The sequence below is a fragment of the Loxodonta africana genome, chromosome 7 (genome assembly GCF_030014295.1).
Source record: "Loxodonta africana isolate mLoxAfr1 chromosome 7, mLoxAfr1.hap2, whole genome shotgun sequence".
NCBI lineage: Eukaryota > Metazoa > Chordata > Mammalia > Proboscidea > Elephantidae > Loxodonta > Loxodonta africana.
Window position 1 is genome coordinate 2,579,027 of NC_087348.1, and position 25,382 is coordinate 2,604,408.

The 25,382-nt window shown below is 52.6% G+C and overlaps 1 protein-coding gene across 1 annotated transcript in view; it reads right to left on the reverse strand.

The window, feature by feature from the left end:
- TRPM5 (transient receptor potential cation channel subfamily M member 5) overlaps positions 1–13,150 on the reverse strand; it is a 28,273-nt gene extending 15,123 nt beyond the window's left edge. The window contains exons 1-4 of the mRNA XM_064288940.1: positions 13,034–13,150; positions 12,320–12,500; positions 11,169–11,335; positions 10,237–10,435 (exon numbers count right to left, since the gene is read on the reverse strand). Of these exons, the coding sequence (XP_064145010.1) occupies positions 10,237–10,435; positions 11,169–11,335; positions 12,320–12,500; positions 13,034–13,150 (664 nt within the window). The remainder of the gene's footprint in view (positions 1–10,236; positions 10,436–11,168; positions 11,336–12,319; positions 12,501–13,033) is intronic.
- Between the last annotated feature and the right edge of the window lie 12,232 nt (positions 13,151–25,382).

A 25,382-nucleotide genomic window follows, 5' to 3' on the forward strand; every position in this document is an offset into this window, starting at 1 on the left:
ACAATCAGATAAAATAATTTAAAAAAATGAAGAAGTCCTAAGAATTACGTGAGACTCTATCAAGAGGAATGATCTATGAGTGACTGGCGTACCAGAATGGGGGTGGGGAGGGAATATCAGAGAATACAGAGAGAATTGCTGAAGATTTGTTGGCAAAAATTTTCCCCGATATTATGAAAGATGAGAAGATATATATCCAAGAAGCTCATTGAACCCCACGCAAGGTAGATCCAAAAGAAAGTCACCAAGACATATTATAATCAAACTTGCCAAAATCAAAGATAAAGAATTTTAAGAGTGGCTAGCGATAAATGAAAAGTCACCTACAAAAGAAAGTCAGTAAGACTAAGCTCTGACTATTCAACAGAAAACCACGCAGGCAAGAAGGCAACGGAATGACATATATAAAGCCTTGGAGGAAAAAAACTGTCAGCTAAGAATTATGTATCCAACAAAACTGATTCTAAAATATGATATCAAAATTAGGGCATTTCCAGACAAACAGAAGTTTAGGGAATTTGTAAAAACCAAACCAAAACTATAAGAAATACTAAAGGGAGTCCTCCTGTTAGAAAACCATTAACATCAGATAACAACCCAAGACTAGAACACAGGACAGAGCAACCAGGTATCAACCCAGCCAGGGGAGTCACAAAAACAAATCAAAGCTAAAACACTCAAAACAGGGAAACAGAGACGTCATTATGTAAAAGATGACAGCATTAAATCAAAAAAGAGGGACTTTTTAAAAAAGGTAGTCATAGATCTTTCATATGGAGATGAAGTCAAGGTGATATAAACAAAAGATTAGTTTAAACTTAGAAAAATAGGGGTAAATATTAAGGTAACCACAAGGAAACTGACAAACCTACACATCAAAATAAAAAACATGAAAAACATAAAGACTCACCAAATACAAAATCAACAAGAGACTAAAAGAAAATACGTAAAGAATAACAGCTCAGCACAGAAAATTAAGTGGAACAAAGAAACTATCAACAATACACAACAAAATATATCAAAATGACAGCACTAAATTTATACCTATTGATAATTACACTGAATGTAAATGGACTAAATGCACCAAAAAAGAGACAGAGAGTGGCAGAATGGATTAAAAAAAAACACGATCCATCTGTATGCTGCCTACAAGAGACACACCTTGGACTTAAAGACACAAACAAGCTAACACTCAAAGAATGGGGAAAAAAATACTTCAAGCAAACAACACTCAAAAAAAGAGCAGGAATGGCAATATGAGCCTCTGATAAAATAAACTTTAAAGCAAAGTCCACCGCAAAGGATAAGGAAGGACGCTATATAATGATTAAAGGGTCAATACACCAGAACAACATAACCATAATAAATATTTCTGCACCCAAGGACAGGGCTCCAAAATACATAAAATAAACTCTAACAGCATTGAAATGAGAAATAGACAGCTCCACGATACTAGGAGGAGACCAACACACCACTTTTGGTGAAGGACAGAACATCCAGAAGAAGCTCAATAAAGACAGAGAAGACCTAAATGTCATAATCAACCAACTTGACCTCATAGGTATATACAGAACACTCCACGCAACAGCAGCCAAGTATACTTGCTTTTCCAATAGACAGCAGTTCTCCAGAATACACCACATATTAGGCCACAAAGCAAGCTTTAACAAAACCCAAAGCATCGAAATATTACAAAGCACCTTTTCTGATCATAGAGCCATAAAAGTAGAAATCCATAACAGAAAAAACAATGAAAAATAATCAAATATGTGGAAACTGAACAATGCCTTGCTTAAAAACTACTGGGTTATAGAACAAATTAAGGATGGAATAAAGAAATTCACAGATCAAATGAGAATGAAAACAGATTCTACGAGGACCTTTGGGACACAGCAAAAGCAGTGCTCAGAAGTCAATTTATAGCAATAAATGCACACATCCAAAAAGAAGAAAGGGCCAAAATTAAAACATTAACCGTACAACTTGAACAAGTAAAAAGACAGCAGCAAAAGAAGCCCTTAGGCGCCAGAAGAATAGAAATAATAAAAATTAGAGCAGGATTAAATGAAACAGAGGATATAAAAACAATTTGAAAGAGTCAACAAGACCAAAAAGCTGGTTCTTGGAAAAGATCAACAAAATCAATAAACCATTGGCCAAACTGACAAAGGACAAACAGGACAGGAAGCAAATAACCCGAACGAGAAATGAGATGGGTGACATCACAACAGACCCGACTGAAATTGAAAGAATCATAACAGAATACTATGAAAAATTGTACTCTAACAAATTTGAAAACCTAGAGGAAATGGACAAATTTCTAGAAACACACTACCTACCTAAACTAACACAAACAGAGGTAGAACAACTAAATAAACCTATAACAAAAGAAGACATTGAAAAGGTAATTTAAAGACTTCCAACAAAAAAAGCCCTGGACCTGATGGCTTCACTGGAGAATTCTACCAAACTTTCAGAGAAGAGTTAACGCCACTAGTACTAAAGGTATTTCAGAGCATAGAAAAGGGCGGAATACTCCTAAACTCATTCTATGAAGCCAGTATAACTCTGATACCAAAGCAAGATGAAGACACTACAAAAAAAAAAAAGAAAAGAAAATTACAGACCAATATCCCTCATGAGCATAGATGCAAAAACCCTCAACAAAATTCTAGCCAATAGAATTCAACAACATATCAAAAAAATGATTCATCATGACCAAGTGGGATTCATACCATCTATGTAGGGATAGTTCAACCCTAGAAAAACAATCAATGTAATCCACCACATAAATAAAACAAAAGACAAGAATCACATGATTTTTTCAACTGATGCAGAAAAGGCATTTGACAAAGTCTGACACCCATTCATGATAAAAACTCTCAGGAAAATAGGAATAGAAGGGAGACTCCACAACATAATAAAGGGCATTTATACAAAGCCAAAGGCCAACACCATCCTAAATGGAGAGAGTCTGAAAGCATTCTCCTTGAGATCAGGAACAAGGCAAGGATGCCCTTTATCACCACTCTTATTCGACATTGTGCTGGAGGTCCTAGCCAGAACAATTAGGCTAGAAAAAGAAATAAAGGGCATCCAAGTTGATAAGGAAGTAGTAAAAGTATCCCTATTTGCAGATAATATGATCTTATACATAGAAAACCCAAAAAAATCCACAAGAAAACTACTGGAGCTAATAGAAAAAAAAAAAAAAATAGAAGATTTCAGCAAAGCATCAGGATACATGATAAACATACAAAAACCAGCTGGATTCCTCTACATTAATAAAGAGAACACTGAAGAGGAAATCACCAGATCAATACCATTTACAGTAGCCCCCAAGAAGATAAAATACTTAGGAATAAATCTAACCAGAGAGGTAAAAGACTTATACAAAGAAAACTACAGACACTGCTGCGAGAGACAAATAGACCTACATAAGTGGAAAAACATACCTTGCTCATGATAGGAAGACTCAACATTGTGAAAGTGTCAATTCTACCCAAAGCGATCTACAGATACAATGCAATCTCGATCCAAATTCCAATGACATTTTTAATGAGATGGAAAAACAAATCACCAAATTCATGTGGAAAGGAAAGAAGCCCCAGATAAGTAAAGCATTACTGAAGAAGAAGAACAAAGTGGGAGGCCTCACACTACCTAATTTTAGAACCTATTATACCACTATAGTAGTCAAAACATCCTGGTACTGGTACAACAATGGATACATAGACCAATGGAACAGAATTGAGAATCCAGACATAAATTCAACTATCTACGAGTGGCTGATATTTGACAAAGGCCCGAAGTCCATTAAATGGGAAAAAGACAGTCTCTTTAGCAAATGGTGCTGGCATAACTGGATATCATTCTGCAAGAAAAATGAAACAAGACCCATACCTCACACTATGCACAAAACTAACTCAAAATGGATCAAAGACCTAAACATAAAATCTAAAATGATAAAGATCATGGGGAAAAAAAATACGGACAATGCTAGGAGCCCTAATACATGGCATAAACAGTATACAAAACACAACTAACAATGCACAAACACCAAAGAGAAACTAGATAACTGGGAGCTCCTAAACATCAAACACTTATGCTCATCAAAAGACTTCACCAAAAGGGTAAAAAGATTACCTACGGACTGGGAAAATATTTTTGGCTACAACATATCTGATAGGGTCTCATCTCTGAAATACACAAGATACTGCAAAACTTCAACCACAAAAACACAAATAACTTAATTTAAAAATGGGCGAAGGATATGAACAGGCACTTCACCAAAGAAGACATTCAGGTAGCTAACAGATACATGAGAAAATGCTCACAATCATTAGCCATTAGAGAAATGCAAATCAAAACTACAATGAGATTCCATCTCACTCCAACAAGGCTGGCATTAATCCAAAAAACACAATAAATGTTGGAGAGGTTGTGGAGAGGCTGGAGCACTTATACACTGCTGGTGGGAATGTAAAATGCTACAACCACTTTGGAAATCGATTTGGTGCTTCCTTAAAGAGCTAGAAATAGGGGCACCATAAGATCCAGCAATCCCACTCCTTGGAATATATCCTAGAGAAATAAGAGCTGTCTCATGAATAGACATAGGCATACCCATATTCACTGGAGCATTGTTCGCATTATGAAAAAGATGGAAACAACCTAAGTGCCCATCAAGGGATGAATGGATAAACAGATTATGGTATATTCACACAATGGAATACTACGCAACGATAAAGAACAACTTTGAATCCACGAAACAGCTCATAACATGGATGAATCTGGAAGGCATTATGCTGAGTGAAATTAGTCAATCGCAAATGGATAAATATTGTATGAGACCACTATTATAAGAACACAAGCAAAGGTTTAAACACAGAAGAAAACATTCTTTGATGGTTACAAGGGTGGGGAGGGAGGGAGGGAGAGGGGTGTTCAGTAATTAGACAGTAGACAAGCATCTTAGGTGAAGGGAAGGACAACACACAATTCAGGGGAAGTCAGTACCACTGGACTAAACCAAAGCTAAGAAGTTTCCTGAACACAACCAAACACTTCAAGGGACAGAGTAGCAGGGGCAGGGGCCTGGGGACCATGGTTTCAGGGGACATCTAGGTCAACTGAAATAACAAAGTTTATTAAGAAAATGTTCTGCATCCCACTTTGGTGAGCGGTGTCTGGGGTCTTAAAAGCTTGCAAACCGCCATCTAAGATGCATCAGTTGGTCCCAACCTACCTGGAGCGAAGAAGAATGAAGAACACCAAAGACACAAGGAAAATATTAGGCCAAGAGACAAAAGGGGCCACATAAACCGGAGACTCCATCAGTACGAGACCAGGAGAACTAGATGGTACCTGGCAACCACTAATGACCACCCCGACAGGGAACGAAACAGAAAGTCCCTGTCACAGCAGGAGAAAAGTGGGGTGTAAAACTCAAATTCTAGTAAAAAGACTAGACTTAATGGTCTGACAGACTGGAGGAACCCCAGAAGACATGGCCCCCAGTCTCTCTGTTAACCCAGAACTAAAAGCATTCCTGAAGCCAACTCTTCAGACAAAGATTACACTGGACTACAAGACATAAAATGATACTCGTGAAGAGTGTGCTTCTTAATTCAAGTAGATACATGAGACTAAATGGGCAGCTCCTGTCTGCAGGTTAGATGAGAAGGCAGGAAGGGACAAGAGCTGGTTGGACGGACACGGGAGATCCAGGGTGAAAAGGAGGAGTGTGTTGTTACATTACAGGGATAGCAACTAGGGTTACATAACAGTGTGTGTATAAATTTTTGTATGAGGAACTAACTTGAGTTGTAAACTTTCACCTAAAGCACAATATAAATAAATAAATAAAAAGAGAAGTTGGTGGTTTGAACCCAACCCAGTGGCGCTATGAGGAAAAAAAAAACAAAAAACTCTACGGTGCTCAGTTCTACTCTGAGAGATGTGGGCGCTAGGATCTGGAGTCGACTCAGTGACGACTGGTTTTTGGCGCCCAAGCACAGGCCGGAAATGAGGCTTCCGTATGTGAGCCCCCAGAGACACCCCCATCTGCCAGGGTCTCTGGAAAACTGCCTAGAGACTTCGAACCCCAAGCAGGCAGCAAGTCTTAGAAAACTTATTCCCAGGCAAGGTCCCCTTTAACATCTAAAGGCATCCCCTGATTAAGCCGTGGGCATAAGCTAGGACTACCCTGGGACAGCCAGGGTCCAGCAAACCAGAGCAGCAAATCGTGCCAAAGTGTTAACTGATGTAAACAGGACTCTGATTGTGTCGGAGCCCTGGTGGCACAGTGATTAAAAGCCCGGCTGCTAACCAGAAGATCAGCAGTTCGAATCCACCAGCTGCTCCTTGGGAACCTTATGGGGCAGTTCTGCTCTGTACTGAAGGGTCACTATGACTGGGAAATGATTCCATAGCAACATGTTCGGTTTTGGGGTGATTGTGTTATCATTTTTTAAAGTTTTTTGTTTATATGTATTATAAGCAGTAGTATATTTTTAAAATAAATGTTAGTTGTTATGTGCCATCGAGTCAATTCCAACTCATAGTGACCCCATCTGACAGAGCAGAACTGCCCCATGGGGTTTCCTAGGCTGTAAACTTTCCCACCACCACGTGTCTGTCAGTTTGTTGTACTGCAGTGGCTTGCATGTTGCCGTGAAACTAGAAGCTTTGCTACCAGTATTTCAAATACTAGCAGTACACCCAAGGTGGACAGGTTTCAGCTGAATTTCCAGACTAAGACAGACTAGGAAGAAGGACCCTGCAGTCTACTTCTGAAAAGCATTAGCCAGTGAAAACCTTATGAATAGCGGCGGAACATTGTCTGATACAGTGCTGGAAGATGAGCCCCCCAGGTTGGAAGGCACTCAAAAGATGACTGGGGAAGAGCTGCCTCCTCAAAGTAGAGCCGACCTTAATGACGTGGATGGAGTAAAGCTTTCGGGACCTTTGTTTGCTGATGTGGCACGACTCAAAATGAGAAGAAACAGCTGCAAACATCCATTAATAACTGGAACATGGGACGTATGAAGTATGCATCTAGGAAAATTGGAAGTCATCAGAAATGAAATGGAACACATAAACATCAATATCCTAGGCATTAGTGAGCTGAAATGGACTGATATTAGCCATTTTGAATCAGACAATCATATGGTCTACTATGCTGGGAATGACAACACAAAGAGGAATGGTGTTGCATTCATCATCAAAAAGAACATTTCAAGATCTATCCTGAAGTACAATACTGTCAGTGATAGGATAATATCCATACGCCTACCAGTATGGATAGACCAGTTAATACAACTATTATTCAAATTTACACACCAACCACTAAGGCCAAAGATGAAGAAATTGAAGATTTTTACCAACTTCTGCAGTCTGAAATCGATCAAACATGCAATCAGGATGCATTGATAATTACTGGTGATTGGAATGAGAAAATTGGAAACAAAAAAGGAGGATCAGTAATTGGAAAACATGGCCTTGATGATAGAAATGATGCCGGAGATCACATGATAGAATTTTGCAAGACCAATGAATTCTTCATTGCAAATAGCTTTTTTCAACAACATAAACAGTGAGCATACAAGTGAATCTCACCAGATGGAATATACAGGAATCAAATTGACTACATCTGTGGAAAAAGACAATGGAAAAGCTCAGTATCATCAGTCAGATCATCAATTGCTCATGTGTAAGTTCAAGATGAAACTGAAGAAAATTAGAACAAGTACACGAGAGCCAAAGTACTACATGCCTTGAGTATATCCCACCTGAATTTAGAGACCACCTCAAGAATAGATTTGACACATGGAACACTACTGACCGAAGAAGACCAGACGAGTTGTGGAATGACATCAAGGACATCATACATGAAGAAAGCAAGAGGTCATTAAAAAGACAGGAAAGAAAGAAAAGACCAAAATGGATGTCAGAAGAGGCTCTGAAACTTGTTCTTGAATGTAGAGTAGCTAAACTGAAAGAAGAAATGATGAAGTAAAAGAGCTGAACAGAAGATTTCAAAGGATGGCTCGAAAAGACAAAGTAAAGTATTATCATGACACATGCAGAGAGCTGGCAATGGAAAACCAAAGGAGAAGAATATGCACAGTCTTTCCTAAACTACAAGAACTGAAGAAAAACATCAAGCCTCAAGTTGCACTATTGAAGAATTTTACTGGGAAATTATTAAATGATGCAGGAAGCATCAAAAGAAGATGGAAGGAATACACAGAGTCACTATACCAAAAAGACTTGGTCTACATTCAACCATTTCAAGAGGTGGCATATGATCAGGAACCGATGGTACTGAAGGAAGACATTGGCGAAAAACAAGGCTCCGGGAATGGATGGAATACCAACTGAGATGTTTCAACACACAGAGGCAGCGCTGGAGGTGCTCACTCGTCTATGCCAAGAAATTTGGAAGACAGCTTCCTGGCCAACTGACTGGAAGAGATCCATATTTATGCCCATTCCCAAGAAAGGTGATCCAACCGAATCACACGCAAGCAAAATTCTGCTGAAGATCGTTCAAAAACGGCTGCAACAGTATATCGACAGGAAAATGCCAAAAATTCAGGCCGGTTTCAGAAGAGGACGTGGAACCAGGGATATCACTGCTGATGTCAGATGGATCCTGGCTGAAAGCAGAGAATATCAGAAGGATGTTTACCTGTGTTTTATTGACTATACAAAGGCATTCGACTGTGTGGATCATAACAAACTATGGATAACATTGAGAAGAGTGGGAATTCCAGAACACTTAATTGTGCTCATGAGGAGCCTTTACATAGATCAAGAGGCAGTTGTTCAGACAGAACAAGGGGATACTGATTGGTTTAAAGTCAGGAAAGGTGTGCGTCAGGGTTGTATCCTTTCACCATACTTGTTCAATCTGTATGCTGAGCAAATTATCCGAGAAGCTGGACTATATGAAGAAGAACGGGGCATCAGGATTGGAGGAAGACTCATTAACAGTTTGTGTTATGCAGATGACACCACCTTGTTTGCTGAGAGTGAAGAGGACTTGAAGCACTTACTGATGAAGATCAAAGATCACAGCCTTCAGTGTGGATTACACCTCAACATAAAGAAAACAGAATCCTCACAACCGGACCAATGAGCAACTTCATGATAAATGGTGAAAATATTGAAGTTGTCAAGGATTTCATTTTACCTGGATCCACGATCACGCCCATGGACGCAGCAGTCAAGAAATCAAACGACATGTTGCATTGGGCAAATCTGCTGCAAAGGACCTCTTTAAAGTATTCAAAAGCAAAGATGTCACTTTAAGGACGAAGGTACACCTGACCCAAGCCATGATGCTTTCTATTGCCTCACACGCGTGTGAAAGCTGGACAATGACTAAGGAAGACCAAAGAAGAGATGACGCGTTTGAATCATGGTGTTGGCGAAGAGTATTGAATATGCCATGGACTGCCAGAAGAACGAACAAACCTGTCTTGGAAGAAGTGCAGCCAGAGTGCTTCTTAGAGGCGAGGATGGGGAGACTTTGTCTCACACGCTTTGGACATGTTATCAGGAGGGACCAGTCCCTGAAGAAGGACATCAAGCTTGGTAAAGTAGAGGGTCAGTGAAAAAGTGGAAGACCCTCAACGAGATGGATTGACACAGCAGCTGCAACAATGGGCTCAAGCCAAAGGACTGTGAGGATGGGGTAGGACCGGGCAGTGTTTCGTTCCGCTGTACATGGGGTTGCTCTGAGTCGGAGCTGACTCCCCGGCACCTAACAACAATCTTTCCCAGGATAGATTGCTAGGTCTTTCTCCTGCAGGGCCACTGGGTGAGTAAAAATCATCAGCTTTCAGTTACCAGCCGCCCGCTTAACCGCTGCACAACCAGGGCTCCTAAATATCAGCTACTAATTAATATTTTCTTGGTAAATCAAAGTTTCCGACCTGCCACTGGCCTGAGACTGCCCATTCCTTGGGCAGCACTGCCCTCTGGTGGAGGCGTACCTCCTGGAGCGTGGAGGGAAATGGCCTTGTGCACCTGTAGGTCTCATCTCGCTCTGCAGGAAGCCCTGGCCAGGGTGCCCCCCGTGGGATGGGAGCTGCAGGAGGCCAGGGGTCCTGGGCTTGGTAGGATTGAGGCTTCAGGGATGCAGCTGCCCGGCCCCACCTCTTCCCCTGGCCTGGTGGGCCCTCTCCCCAGCTTTGGGCCTTCTCTGTGTTTCCCTTGAAGCCTTACCCCCATAGCCAGTCCTCTGCTCCGAGATGTACTTCTCCAGCCGAAGCTGCAGCTCTGTGGGGCCATCCGACGCCCCACAGGATGACGCCCCAGGGTCACCCGGCCCCACCAGGATAAAGTGTGAGTGGTTGTTGTCCAGGCGGCAGAGGGGGCCCTGGCTGTCACCGTTGTCTTCTGGGTAGTAAACTGGGGTGTCCCCCTGGGCCCATAGGGGAGACGAGTGGCGCCCTCAGAAGGCAACTAGTACCACTCCAAGGCACCCCCCTCCCTGCCCCAGAGGCCCTAGGCCACCCTAGGCCTGTTTCCCTACCCCTTGGACTGTCCGTGGCTCTGGGCCCAAGGGTGGGTGTGGGTGGGAGGGGCTTCCTCTAGGATGGTGACTGCAGGGACCAGGCTGACCTCCCTTGGTGGCCTTGCCTCAGACAGACCCCAGGCTGGGGGGTTGGCGAGGCATGAACGAGGACAGACCGGAGCCCCTTGCCCAGGGCTGCAGGGGCTGGTGGGGTGGTGGAGCTGAGCCTGGCCCTTTTGGGCTCCTGCCCTGAGGCTGGGCCTTGGGTCCCAGGCCCACACGTCTGCCTGGGGCTTTCCCTAGGCGACGCTGCCACCTGCTGGCCACACGGCATTTCCTGGGCTCCTCCTCCTTCCCCCCAGCTCAGAGTCGTGCCTCCACAGCTTTGCCTCCTACTTCAGTCCTTCAGAGCACCTGTCTCCATCACCTTTGTCACCCCACTGAGCCTGTAAGCCCCCATCCGTCTCTCTGTCCATCTGTCTGTCTGTCCACTGCTGTCTCCCAGCCTCCAGGACAGGCTGGCAAACAGGAAAGTTTGGTGAATAAGGCTCCACCCACAGGTGGCTGGGTGTGGCCAGCCTCCAGGCCCAACTGGCCACCGGACAGTGGCCTGGCAGCCGGTGCTTGAGGCGGTGCTCACCTGGGCAGCATCCAGAAGCTGGCGGTGCAGGACCCGGCCCAGCGGGGCGATGCCGATGGCCACCACGCGGACCTTGGCGGATGTGCTGGCCAGCAAGTGGTCCCGCACAGCCTGCCCCACGTGCCGGGCGAGGCCCACCTGGAGTGCACTGGTGAGAATCCAGGCCCCTGGGGGGAACAGATGCTGGGGTCACTGCACTCCGCAGCTTGAGGCCCTCTTCCAGGCAGGCTCCCACCCGCTTGCCGCCCTCTTCGAAGGATGGCCCTGCCCCCTCGGCCCAGCAAGCAGCGAATGTTCTGGGTACTGGGGAGGCCTTGTGGCATGGATGGCGGAGACTGAGGCCCACCCAAAGAGGGCAGGCCCCTGGCCAAGGCTGCTCAGTAGCTCGGGTCCATCCAGGACCAAGGCCCAGGTGTCCAGGTACCCGGGTGTCCAGGTGCCCAGGTGCCCAGGCTGCCGGCAGCTCTACCTTCTCAGTGCAGTGGCAGTGCCCCCCACCCCTGGGGTTTCCACCTGGGGGCTGGGTGTCCCTGGTGGGCTCTGTCCTGGGACAGAGCAGGTCCCAGCCCATCCAGTTACAGGGATGGACTGGAAAGGGGGTGCCCTTCCCAATGACACATCATCTGGCCCCGTCAGGCTCGAAAGCCTCTTTTCTACACAAGGAGCTTGGGAACCCCAATCCTTACCCCCGGTTTCCTGCATGCAGAGCAGCTGAGAATCCTACCCAGTTAGTGACCCTGAGGGAGGCGGGGGAGAGCAGCCCCCACATGCTCCCTTTGTGTTGGGGGCTGGGTAGATGGCAGGGGGCATCTCCCCGAAGCTGGTGGGCACCACCCCTGGGGGATGTCTCCAAGACAGAAGCAGGATCCTCCTGGGGGGTGGCCCTATGCCTGTAGGAGCCCTCAGGCCGCTGGCTCTGTGCGGTACCTTCCAGGGCTACTGGCTCGCATGCACACGTACACGCACCCATCCACCCACACGCGCACCCACACATGCCCCCACGCACAGACCAACCCAGCCACGCAAACAGACACACCCACCCACACACACACACCCGCATTGCCACGCAGGGAGAGGCGGCACTGGGAGTCACCTCCTGGGGGTGCTCCTGCCTGGGGACCCTTGGCCCCAGACCACCCATGCGGCCTCACCTGTGCTCTGCGCCGCCTTCACCAGCCCCTTACGGAGAACGTCCCTGAGCCAGGGCTTCATGGCGAAAGGCCGCTCCTCGCCCACCAGGGACACTACCAGGTTGGGGGCTGGCAGGTGCCACTCAGCCAGCATGAGGTCGAATAGGGCAGCAGGGGCCACGTCACTGGGCACCTTCACAAACTACGGGAGCGAGGGAGGAACTGGGCAGCTTTGGGGCAGTTGGGCATGGGGGGGCCCCAGGGGGATCAGAGGGGATAGATGGGGACTGGACACCAGGGGGGATGACACTAGGGGGTCGGCACCAGGGCGGCTGGCAGGAGGAAAGGGTCCCTGACTCTGGGGGCAGGGCCCAGGCTGGCTCTGCCGCTGACCGCTGACTGGCAGGGTAGCCTTGGCAGTCCCCATCCCCCCGAAGCCCCCCCTGCTCCAGACCTGAGGTGCTGGATCGTAGGAGGGTCCTGATCACCCTTGTGCCAGGCCACCTGGACCACCTGGGGCTGGTTCCCTCAGCACCTCTGACCACTTAGGTAGACCCTCTGCGCTGGCAGTGTGGGGGGGGGGGTTATTCCAGGGCCCCTACACCCAGAGGGACTCCAGCTCCCACACTGCCCGTTTGGGCTCTGAGCACTGCCCAAGTTTTTGGGGGAGGAAGTGAGGGTTGAACAGTTCAAGGGCATGGCGGGGTGACTGGGGCAAGGGGTGGCTGCTCTTACCTTGCCACGCTTGTTCCCAGACCCACCAAAGTCAAGCTCGCCCCGGCACAGGCTCGGCCCCCACCGGTCTCCAGCGTCCCTGGGGCTGCTGGCACCGGGGCCCTGGGTGCCCTCCATGGGTGCCTCTCTGCAGAACAGAGTGATGCCTGAGGGAGTGAGGGGGCCCTAGCCCCCTCCCATCAGGGAAGCCCTCGACCCAGCCGATGTGGCAGAGACCTGGGCACTCCCACGAAGGTGTCTCTGCCCCGTGATAGACACCTGCACCATTGGCTTCGCCCCCCAGCGTCAGCAGTGCCTCAGGACCCCCAGGACTCGGAGTCTCACCTGCCCAGGTGAGGATGGGGAAAGCCCGCCCACCCACCAGCTCTGACTGGGGTGGGGCTGGAGCCAGTGCTCCTTACCCCTGCCCCCATGGGCTGCCAGCCAAGCAGCTGGGCTCCGGGCTCTTGCCCCACACTCACCCCGACCCGAGCACCTCAGGCCGGCCGCTCCTGTCGCTGTGTCTACTCAGGCGGCTTGCACAGGGGGTGTGCTGGAGACCCTGAGAACTTAGCCCAGGACTCGCAGCCTTCCTCCCCCTAAACCGCACACTCCAGCCCACACTCCAGTTGGCCCCTGGATGGGGATAGGTCACCTGGGCAGAGCAGGTAGGGCAGGTGAGAGGTGAGGCAGGTGACATAGCTCAAGTGTGGGTAGAGGGAGGGGGCGAGGTCACCCCCACAGACCAGCCCCAGTTGCCCAGGCGGTGGGCCCAGGAGGCTAGAAGGGGTTGCCCCTGCCTGAGGTCACACAACACATCAGTAGCAGAACCCAGCCCCCCAGGAGTTCCCCCACTGCAGGCCGCACCTCAGCAAACGAGGGAGAAAAACCAGAAAGCCAAAACCATTGCTGTTGAGTCGATTTCAACTCACAGTGATCCTATAGGACAGAGTAAAGCTGCCCCACAGGATTTCCAAGGAGCAGCTGGTGGATTCAAATTGCCGACTTTTTTAATTAGCAGCCGTAGCTCTTAACCGCTGCTCTACAAGGGCTCCAAATGGGGGAGAAGAGTCTAAAGAGCGGCCAGCCAGTCGCCCCCTGCCCAGACGGTCTGCTCATATCTCGCAGCAGCCCATGTAACAGGAAAGCTACCCCCCTACACTGGGAGGGTGGAGGGGGGGCAGTTGCCTGGGACCTGCTGGGGGGCAAGAGTGGGATTCCACCCCTACCTACCAGTTGGAGCACCCCGTGCCTCCTGGCTGCACTGCCTGCTGCCTCCCAGCCGCCTGACCATCCCAGGACCACGGCCCGGCCCCATCCTGGCCTTGCTCTGACCCTTCCTGCAAAACTCGGTGGTGGGGGCGAATCTGTGCCTCCATCTGCTCCCCTAGAACTGAGCTTAGGCCTGGCCTGGGGAGCAGCACAAAACCCTGAACACCAGGACCAAGATGTCCTGAGAGCCCAAAGGCCTATGGGCCCATGAGGCCCAGGAGCCTTATGTGGCCTGTAGGCTCCGTGAACCCAGGTGGACCGTGGCTCCCTAGGTTCTGTGGGTCACCAGGCTGCTGTGGGCAGGGAGCAGACACCATGCCCCGTGTCTTACCTGGGGTGGCTGGCAGCACCCCTATCCCACCGAGCTGTTTTCGGCTTCTCCCGGGTCAGCCCCGCCCTGCCATCTCACTGCCCAGGTGTCCTAGGGAGTGTCTGCCATGAACAGGACTCTTTATGAGCAGAGCAGAAAGCCTTTTGTGGCCCTCCTGGGGCCTCCTGTTCTTAAGGGTCCCTTTGTTCCTCAGCTTGGGCCCACCTGTTCACACAGGAGAGCGGGCAGCGCGAAAGGGCCTGAGCTGGCACGATGGGCCTGGGCAGTGAGCTAAGGCCGAAGTCCTTCCTGCCTGCCAACCCAGCTGTGCCCGGGCCTGCGGGGCCCCATGCAAATCCAGCCGAGCTGTGCGGTGCAGGCAGGCCACCACCCCCGGGCCCCGCCTCCATCTGGCAGGGCTGGCACCCGGCGGTCACTCCATGCTCTCTGCACCCTCGAAGCCCCCCCAGGGAGGGGATGCGAATTCCACCACCCCACCCCCTCCCAGTTCAGGAACTCAGTTGTGGGGGGCCTTGAGGAACAAGATTTGAATACGGCCTCCCAAGCTGGCAAAAATTTGCCTGCTGGTTTTTGTATTGGAGGCCAGAGTCGGTGACTGGCCTTGGCGGGGCGGCTGGGGTGGGGGGAGTACGTGGGGGTCGGTGGGGGGCCTGGTCGCCCAGTGGCACATCCCTGGCCACATCACGTGCCCCTTAAGTGGGTGGCTGGAGGTACCCCCCTACCCAAAGTATGGGGGGCCTGGACTCCAGCCATGACCCTCACCTGCGGGCTGGGCTGACCTGGGTGACTTCACCGTCCTCGCCAGCCCTGTGCGCCTCAGGCCTTTGGTCACAGGTGGGACCCCCTCACCTCCTACCTGTGGGTGGCCCCCAGCCTGGCTCCTGCTGAGAGTGCTCAGGCCCTCACCCACCTCTGTGTAAAGAGCCAGACAAAGACCCAGGCCACAGGCCCTTCCCACATCCCCCTCAGATCCTCTCTCCCACGGGGCAGGTAGAGCTCCTGGGTCCCAGAAGCTGAGCAGGAGTGTTGAAGGTCAGCCTCCTGTCCCCTGGGGCCCCTGCAGTCCCCTTCCCACTTGGGGCCTGCCCCATCCCGCAGACTCAGAGTGGCATAAGGTGGCCGCCTCACCCATGTTGCCCAGGCAGCCCTCAGAGGGACCCAAGCCCAGCCCCCAGCTTCCCTGCTGAGGACTGAGGGGCACTGGGCAGCGTGCCAGATGCCAGGCAAATGGGCCACCAGGAGGGGGGGAAAGCAAACGGGGGGGGGATTTGCATAAGCAGGTGCCTAGGCCTTTAATCACTCCCTCCCCCCCGGTGTGTTCTGGAAGCCGGGGAGCTGGGAGCCCCTTGGGACCACTGGCCGAGCTCTTCTCAGGCCACCCCCAGAGGTGGGCTCTGGGGCTCCTGCTGGGGGGCACGGCCACCCTTAGCCCGAGGCCATCACAGAAGGCGTCAGCCAGCTGACTGTGGCACCCCTGTCATCCACGAGAGCCCGGCATGGGGCCAAGACGGGCAGGCTCTGTAGCCCAAGGCCCCAGCCCGGTCTTCCCTCCTGGCTCTGTGACCTGGGGCAGGTTCCCTGACTCTCTGGGCCTGTTTCTTGTCTGTTCGCACAGGCAGTAATGAGGAGAAGGCTCCGGAATGGTCCCTGCACATGCAGGCATGAAGTCAGGTATGCCCCCCTCCCTTGCCAAGATGAAGGGTCTCCCTGGGCTGGGGGCCCTCCCTGGGGCTGGGGTCTCCTAGGGCTGGGGGGCAGGGGCGGGAAATCAGGCTGCAGAGGCAGTTGCTCCAACAGCGGGGGCACAGCCAGAACGCCTCAGCCGTCTCCCCCCTCAGCCTCACACACCCTGACCCACCAGGTACCTGGCTTCAGAGCCCCCCACCTGCCAGGATGCTTGCGGAGGCACTGCCCCAAGGTCTTGGACCCCAGCCCATGGGGTCGCCCCTCCCCATGCCTACCCCAGGCACTGGCTTTGGACCTGGGGTGCAGGTCAGCCTGTCCCCCAGGTCCCAAGAAGAGAGGCCCCCTTTCCAAATGCAGTCCCAGGGAGGTGGAGCCCTCCCTGTGCCAAAGATGTCAGGATGTGGCCAGGGTCCCATGATGCCTGTCATGCCTCCCCTCCTGCCCCCAGCCTTCCTGCCCAGGGAGCAGGTGGGCCTTCCTGCCCCCTACATGGGCACACCTACCTGCCCACCTGCTGCCCGGTGCCCTGGTATGCGGCTGCTGGCCCAGGTGCAGGGAGAAGCTCTCTGCCCACCACACAGGGACACAGGGTGCGACTGAGATCCTGCCTTCCTCCTCCCAGCCTCGCCCCTCCTCCCCAGCCTCTTCCCTGCCCACTGCACCCAGGAAGCCCGGCCCTAAACAAACTCGGAGCCCAGGCCCAGCCTTCCTTCAGAGGGTCAGCCTCTCTATGTCTGATTAGCCCAGCCAGCTTGCAGGGTACATCCCATCTGATGGGGCAGCCCTGGTGCCGAGTGGTGACCCTTGCTTGTGGTCAGCACCACCCCCCACAATCAAGCTTGGGTGTGGCCTGCTGCTGGGCTCAAGTCCAGTCAGTGTCACATCTTGACCTGGGATTGGACAGGGCTCCTCCTGCCTCAGTTCCCTCCGAGCCTGTTTCTCCAACAGGTAGGAGCAGGAGCTGCCTACCCAACCAGTGTCACAGGGGTGGTGGACTCCAGAGCACGAGGCTTACTGAGGCCATCCCAGCCATCCCGTGGAGGACAGCACAGTCAGACAGACTGCCCCAGCGCCCCTCGACCCCTGCCTCCCCACCCTTGCACTGCCCCTGGGAAGGGTGGTCCTGGCAGGAACTGTGAACACACACCAGCCAAAGCCAAAATGGCCCCCACAGCATGTCTTCACAGGAAAGTGAGGCCTGACAGGGGCCGTGGGGGTGCCTTGTGGGGCCCACAGTCTTCAAGCTCCTGACCCCTCTGGGCCTCAGTTTCTCTGTCTGTGAAATGAGGATTCTAGTGGGACGGCTTCCAGGAGGTTGTGGGGATTCCACAATGTCTTAGTCACCTGGTGCTGCTATAACAGAAATACAAGTGGACGGCTTTAACAAAAAGAAATTTAGTCTCTCAGTTTAGGAGGCTAGAAATCTGAATTCAGGGTGCCAGTTCTAGGGTAAGGCTCGCTCTCTCTGTTGGCTCTGGGGGAAGTTCCTTGTCATCAATCTTCCCCTGGGTCTAGGATTTTCTCAGCACAGGGACCCTGGGTCCAAAGATGAGCTCCACTCCCAGCTCTTCTTTCTTGGTGGTAGGAGGTCCCTGTCTCTCTGCTGCTTCTCTCTCATTTTATCTCTTGTAAGATAAAAGGTGATGCAGGCCACACCCCAGGGAAGCTCCCCTTACATTGGATCAGGGCTGGGACCCAAGTAAGGGTGCTGAATCCCACCCTAATCCTCATTAAACATGGCCTAATCCTGCCTCATTAACATAATGGACAGCTGACTCCTAAATGGGACCATAACCACAGGCACAGAGGCTAAGATTTACAGTGCATTACAGAATGGAGGATAATTACAACAGATCACAAAATGGAGGATAATTACATCAGAGGACAAAATGGAGAATAATTACATCAGATCACAAAATGGAGGACAACCACACAATGCTGGGAATCACGGCTTAGCCAAGTTGACACTTATTTTGGGTGGACACAATTCAATCCATGACACATGGGTAACACACAAAGAAAGCAGAGCCTGGAAAATGCTTCTGTACCCGCTTCTCCAAGGAGACCCCTGCTGAGGGACTCCTTGCACCCTGAGCTTTCAGGATTGGTGGACGCTGTCAGGACTCGGGGTCTGGACACCAGGGCCTCTGCAGTGTGACCCACTGGCCTCAAGAGGGCACTGCAGGATCGCAGCTGGGCAGCCATCCTCGTACCGTAGCTGCCTGGGGTCGCCTGGAGCCCTTAGTGAGGAGACTGGCCTGAGGATTGTTCGGTAAAAACATGGGGCGACTCGGTACCAGGGCATCAGGTAAATTAGACTCCAGGTCAGGGACCCCACAAGCCCAGGGCCTGAGCCCCTGTAGGGCCAGTTCTGAGAGGCCAGCAGGGCCAGAACCCGGCCCAGACCAGGAGTGGGGGTAGGGGCCTGGGGGATAAGAGAGGGACCAGAGGCGGAGGTTCACACTGAGTCACAGCCCAGCCTTGAACGTCCAGCCTGGCTTCACACCCACCACTCCCACCCGGCCTGGCCCTGCTCTGCAGCTGCTGGTGTCTTCGGGTACGGAGCCCCGGAGGCGCAGTGGTTAAGGGCCCGGCTGCTAACCAAAAGGTCAGCAGTTGGAATCCACTAGCTGTTCCTTGGAAACCCTAAGGGGCAGGGGTTACTAAGAGTTACCATAGGGTTACTAAGAGTTGGAATCAACTCGACGGCAGTGGGTTTGGTTTTCTGGGAGTTATGTGAACACTGGAGGGGCTCCCAAGACCCTCCAAGTCTGTGCAGCCTGGGGCACGCAGTCCTTCCTCGTCCCTCTGTTCCTCTGTCTCCGTCCTGCCCCCTCTACCTCCAAAGGGCCACTTGAGGGGCCCTAGCAGCCCTTCTGGGCCCCTCGTCCGTCTCCCCTGATCCCAGTCCAGTGTCAGATCAGGCCCCTCCCTGCTCTCAACCCTCCATGACTCCCAGACACCCTGACAGTAAAATCCAGGCACCATGGCCCAGGAGAACTGCACCCTCTGGCTGCAGCCTGCCCCCCCACCCGCTGCCGCAGGGACCTACCCCCCCACCTCCCCGCCCTCCGACCGTCGGTGGCTTTGCTCTTACCTCTGTGCCAGGAACACTTCACGGTCAGCACCACTTGGGTCTTGCACCCATGTTCGTTCCCCACCCATCACCTCAGCTCAGGGTGCCACCCATTGATCTGTGTCCTTGTGGCCTGTGGTATTTATCAGAGGGTAGTACCGTCTGCAGTGGCCTTTTCATTCCTTGTTTGCTTGTCTGTGTCTGCTGCCCCGAGGGGCTGTCGGACCCACGAGGATATGTTCACTGCTGCCCACCTCCCAGGGCCCAGCGTAGGCAGTCTGAAGTTGCTGAATGAATGAGTGAGTGAATGAATGAATGAGTGAGTGAATGGGTGAGGGAGTGAATTAATGAGTGAGTGAGTCGGTGAATAAATGAGTGACTGAGTGACTGGGTGTGTCCATGGCTGAGCCACTGTGAGGCAGGGACCAGGGGTCTGGGATAAGGGGTCTGAGGAAGAGCTGAGTGCTGGGGGAGGCGTTGGGGCAGTGCCTTCCTGGGTGGGTGTGGCAGATAGCTGCAGGCGCTCGTCGGCTCCCACGCACCATCCGGGGGACAAGGACAGTCGGGCAGCTGACAGGAGCAACTCTGGCTGTCCTCTGCTCCTCTGTGGCTTTATTTTTAGTACCTGCATCCCCTTTGCTACAGTTGGCGGGGGCAGGCGCCCCACAGGATGGGGCCGCACTCACATGGACTTCCTTTTGGGGAGAGGCCGTGTCCGGGAGATTGTGGCTCCAGCAGGGGCCTGGACCTTCCCTGTCAGGCCTCTGTCCCCTGGACGGTCACTTGCTGGCACCCTCTGACCCACTGTGTCACCACTGCAAGGAGGAGGATGATGACCCAGAGAGAACTTTGCTGGGTGTTGTGGGCCCCAGTGAGAGGAGGCCTGCTGTGACCCAGCTCAGCTCCTGCCAGCACCTCTGAGGAGCCTGAGGTCCAGATTCAGGTGGGGAGGGTGGCATGGAACATACAGTGCTGTTTGGGAAGGAGCGACGGGTTGGGTGGCTGTTCACCCACCCTGGTCCTCAGGGATGTCACCTTTAAAATACAGCTCTCCCCACTCCTTGTTGGAGGATGGCAGGGACATGCTGAAGGGTGACAGGGCCAGCCCTGGAGGGTGGTCACCACCCATGGTCACTGGGCTGACCCCAAGTACTAGGCAGTGGCCACCGAGAGCCCTCAGGGACAACAGAGTCATAGGGGACCATCCACCACCCCAATTAAGGGTAGTCACAACAGGATGGCCACCCAGACTCACACCCCTGACCACCTCCCCCAGTAAAGCTGTCTTCACCCTCTCTACCCTGCACCCCCCCAAAACCAAGTCTACTCCCGGGGACTTGGTGGCTCCCCTTCCCAAGGCAGCACCCCATGGTTCTGAAGCTGCAGCCCCCCTCTTCTAAAATGACCACTGGGACCTTTGACAGCCCAGGACCCTGTGTCCATGGGACCCTTGTGTGTGGCCCTGGCCTGGGGAGCGGGGACTGGAAAGGGAAGGGACGGGGGGACAGCCCTCCATGCAGTGACGCCTCTTACCTGCGTCCTGTCCGACAGGGCCCCAGTCTCTGGCCCCTCAAGTCCCCTGCAGCTGGCCACCACTATGTGCCGCAGTAACCTCCCAGCATCATCTCCAGCCCTCCAGTCAGTGCTGGGAGGGGGCCACACAGGACAGGTGGAGGCCAGGGAGGCCGCACGGCGACCCAGGGGCTGAGTCGGGATGCGGAGCCAGGTTTCCAGCTCAGGGCTTATTCCCCTCCCTTCTAGCCACCTTCTCTGGAGCTTTCTGGAACTCCAGGAAGGAGACATCCACCCCATTTCATGCCTGTGCCCCACTGCTGAGGGCAGTGAGTGGTTCAGTGGCAGAACTACAGTGTCATGGGGCTGCCTGTCTAGCTATGACCGCAGAGGGGACAAATAGGGTGCGTCCACTCTGTGTGTGTGTGTGTGTGTGGACACGCAGGGCTTTGGGAGGCTGGCCCTGCAAGCACAGCTGGAGCACAGGATGTGGGCATCAGGCCAGGAAGACCACAGCCCAGACAGTGCTCAGCTTCCTCTCTGTCCCTTCCTCTTGGGCCCTTGAGGAGGCCAAGAGACCTCGTCTCCCTTCCGTCTGGTCTGTGGGAGAAAAGAGGGGCTCTTGGCTCCTTATATAACCGGAATCTGTGGGCCCCCACCCCATTCTTTCAGGCCAACCCCATCCATTCACTCACTTCTTAGCCAACCTCACAGTCATTGCTATAAGAAATAAGTAAAATAAATTATTAAAATGACTGAGGAGAAAAAATAAAGCAGAGGAAAACCAGTGGTTGAGAACTTCAGTGGTAAATAGACTGGTAAAGACCATCTATGGGGAAGATAACATTTGTGCAAATAACTGAAGGAAAGGTGGTCCATCTGTCCATCTATCCACCCACCCACCCACCCATCACCATCAATCGTCTACTCATCCATCCATCTGTCCATCCATACGTATGTCCATCCGTCCATCTGCCCGTCCACCCACCCACCAGGTCATCCACCCACCCACCTACTCATCCATCCATCTGTCCATCCATATGTATGTCCATCCGTCCACCTGCCCATCCATCTGTCCGTCCATCCACCCACCAGGCCATCCACCCACCCATCTACTTACCCACCTACTCCACCCACCCACCCACCCATCCATCCATCCATCCTTCCATCCGACTGTCCGCCCGTCCATCTGTCCACCCATCCGTCCATCTGTCCGTCCGTCCATCCCTCCCTCCCTCCATCCACCCACCCACCTATCACCACGCATCCTCGATCCATCCATCATCCATCCACTTGTTTATCTGTTCACCTGTCCATCCATCCTCTCTCTAGTTGCCCACTCATCACTTGCTAACGTCTCCTCTGTGCCTGGACTCACATCGATGAATGAGTCAGCCTCAAAGCTCAGGATGCCCACACCCTAGGGCAGAAGCAGCCCTTCCTCAGGCTCCGGATAGCTGTGAGGAATGCAGAGGTGGGGGCCAGGCAGAGCACTCAGCCCAGGGTGTAAGGTGCTCATGGGTTGCTCAGTAGGTTCACACGCCTTCGGATCAGACTAGAAGCCCCCTGGGCAGGGGCCACACCTTCCGCCCTTTGAGTGCCCCCACGCTGGAGCTGAGCTAGGCTGGGAATTCAGTAGGTGCCTGGTAAATACCGGAGGTGAGTCATCGCCGCCTCCTCTGGGCTTCTGTTCATCCCTCAGTCTCCCTGTCTTTCCCGGTCAGCCTGTCCCACTTGACTGACACTTCCAAGTCCATCGCAGCTCAGGCCCAGCTGCTGAGCCAGGGCCTCAGAGGGCAGGCTCTGGAGGACCAGTCCAGTCAGCTGTAGGGGTGGGCTGGCATGCACCAGCAGATGGACAAGGTGGCAGAGGGTCTGCCCACTTACCCCAGGAGTCCTGTTCCCCTTTTCTGAGGAACCAGCTCCCCCATATGCCTCTACAGTGAGGAAAGGTCTGTTGGCTTATCAGATGCCCTAGAATGGGCACTGCCTGGCTTGAGGGGAGCCTGGGAGGCCTGCTACCCAGGGAAGGATCAACCGGGGGTGGTGGGCTGCTCTCTTGGGAGAGCTGCCCATGTGAGGGCTGGCTTGGTGACTGGAAGCTGGGGAGTGTCCAGCCCTCGCCCTCATGGCTGGCATGTCCTCAGGAATGACTCAGACAGCCCTGGCCCTGCGATCAGGCCAGGCAGGTCAAAACTGAGGGTAGAGAGGGTCTCAGGTCACACATAGCTGTGGCTGAAATGTTTGTGTCAAAGAGGGGTCAGACCAGTGCAGTGCCTGCCACAGCTTGACAATCAGACCTGGAACAAACAGAGTCTCACAGCAGTCGGAGCAACAGGAACAAATGGGTGAGTTTGCAGGTGGGGCTACCTGCACACCTGGCTACCTGCCCACGAGTGGCCGCCCCTCGAAGCTCCGGCTGCCCAGGCACCCTCAGGGACCAGCCAGTCCCCAGCATATTCTCTTGGGGGAGGGGGCCCCAGGGTGATGGGAAGGCATCCACAAGCCTTTTGTCGAAGGCCAGACTCAACTGGCACAAAGCAAGTGCCAATGGGCCCCGGGACCTTGTGACTTATGTTGAATTTGGAGACTTGGAATTGAGCCCCAGAGAAACATCCAGAAGGGTTTTACATCAGATAGGCTGGGCCTGATGGTATCGAGTTACTTGCTGAGCACAAGGCCTTGAGAACAGCCTAGGAGCTGGTCATGTCAGATGACTTCGCCCCAAACCGAAAGTAGACACTGTGAGGGAGGGCTGCCCCTACACGACAGGGGAGCACTGCCCTTAGACCTCAGGGCAGGAGAGTGCCACCCCTACACTTCAGGGGAGCACTGTCCCTGCACCTCAGGGGAGCATCACCCTTACACCTCAGGGGAGCACTGCCCCTACACCTCAGGGAAACATTGCCCCTTGCCCACCCATGCTGTCTGGGAACCTGGGTCGGGAATGTGAGTGTGGGGTGTGATTCTGCAGGGAGCGCCTGGCCCAGAGGGGACCCGAGCTTTCACCCCTGCCCTCACCCAGCCTTAAGCTCTGGCCCCACTCCCCACTGCAATGGCTCCTCCCATTATGGCTGATAGCCCCGGGGGAGCCCTTTTCACCCCATACCAGCCCAGAAAGCCACCCACCTGCCATGGAGTAGAGCCCGAAGAAGCTGCCCTGTCCCATGAGAGTCACTTGTGCTCCTGCCCCTGTGTGGACGCTGGCTTCCACCCCCCACCCCCACCCTTGGCACCCAGCCCTCCCTCTGAGTCTGTCCCAGCCTAGTGGAGTCCCAGCCTAGTGGAGCCCCAGCCTAGTGGAGCCCCAGCACTGAGCCCCACTCCTTTCACCTGGCCACGCTCCCTCCTCTCAGCCCCTCCTGCCCAGCTCCCTCCATGTCCCTCAATTCCTTCACACTTGGGAATTTACAGTCAGCCCCTGTGCCAGCCTCCGACCTCCTCAGGTGTCCTCCGTGTCTGGGGGCCCAGACCCCAAGAGCAGGCACCTATACTCCTTGGGGCCTAGCCTCCCTAAGCCCTCCCATGCTCCTGGGGTCCAGCCCTGGGGGAGGGAACAGCAAGGCCCAAGGAGAGGAGCTGGGCCTCCTGGCATGTACCCACCCTGGCCTCTGTGCTCCTGACCCCAAGATCCCCAAGGAAGCAGCCTCTGATCCTGAGTGCTTCCCCACTCCTCAGCCCAGCCCTGCTGGGCCCCCAGACTCCTCAAGAAGGGTCACTTATCCATCAGCTCCTGGGAGAGGCTGGCCAACCCCACCAAGTGCTCTAGGAGCGTGAGTCCAGGTCCCTACAAGGGAGGCCCCTGACCTGGGATCCTGGCATCGCCCCAGTCTTGGTCACCTAGTGCTGCTGTAGCAGAAATACCACGAGTGGATGGCTTTAAAAACCCAGCAAAAAAATACCACAAGTGGATGGCTTTAACAAAGAGAAACTTATTCTCTCACAGTCTGGTAGGCTACGACTCCAAATTCAGGGCGTCGGCTCCAGGGAAAGGTGTTCTTTCTCTGTCGGCTGGAGGAAGGTCCTCCTAGTCAATCTTCCTCTGGACTAGGAGCTTCTCCACGCAGGAACCCTGGGTCCAAAGGATGTGCTCTGCTCCTGGTGCTTCTTTCTTGGTGGTGTGAGGTTCCTAACTCTCTGCTTGCTTCCCTTTCCTTTTATCTCCTGTAAGGTAAAAGGTGGTGCAGGCCATGCCCCAGGGAAACTCCCTTTACACTGGATCAGGGATGTGACCTGAGCAAGGTTATTACATCCCACCCTGATCCTCTTTAACCACGGGCAGAGATTATGATTTATAACACAAAGGAAAGTCACAAAATGGAGGACAACCACACAATACTGGGAATCATGTCCTAACCAAGTTGACACATATTTTTTGGGGACACAATTCAATCTATTACAACCCCCAAAGGCCCTCATCCCCATTTTCTTACATGCTGGTCTCTCTTCAAGGGCCTGAGGCACATGGGGTCTTCCAACAAGTCCCCCAGACG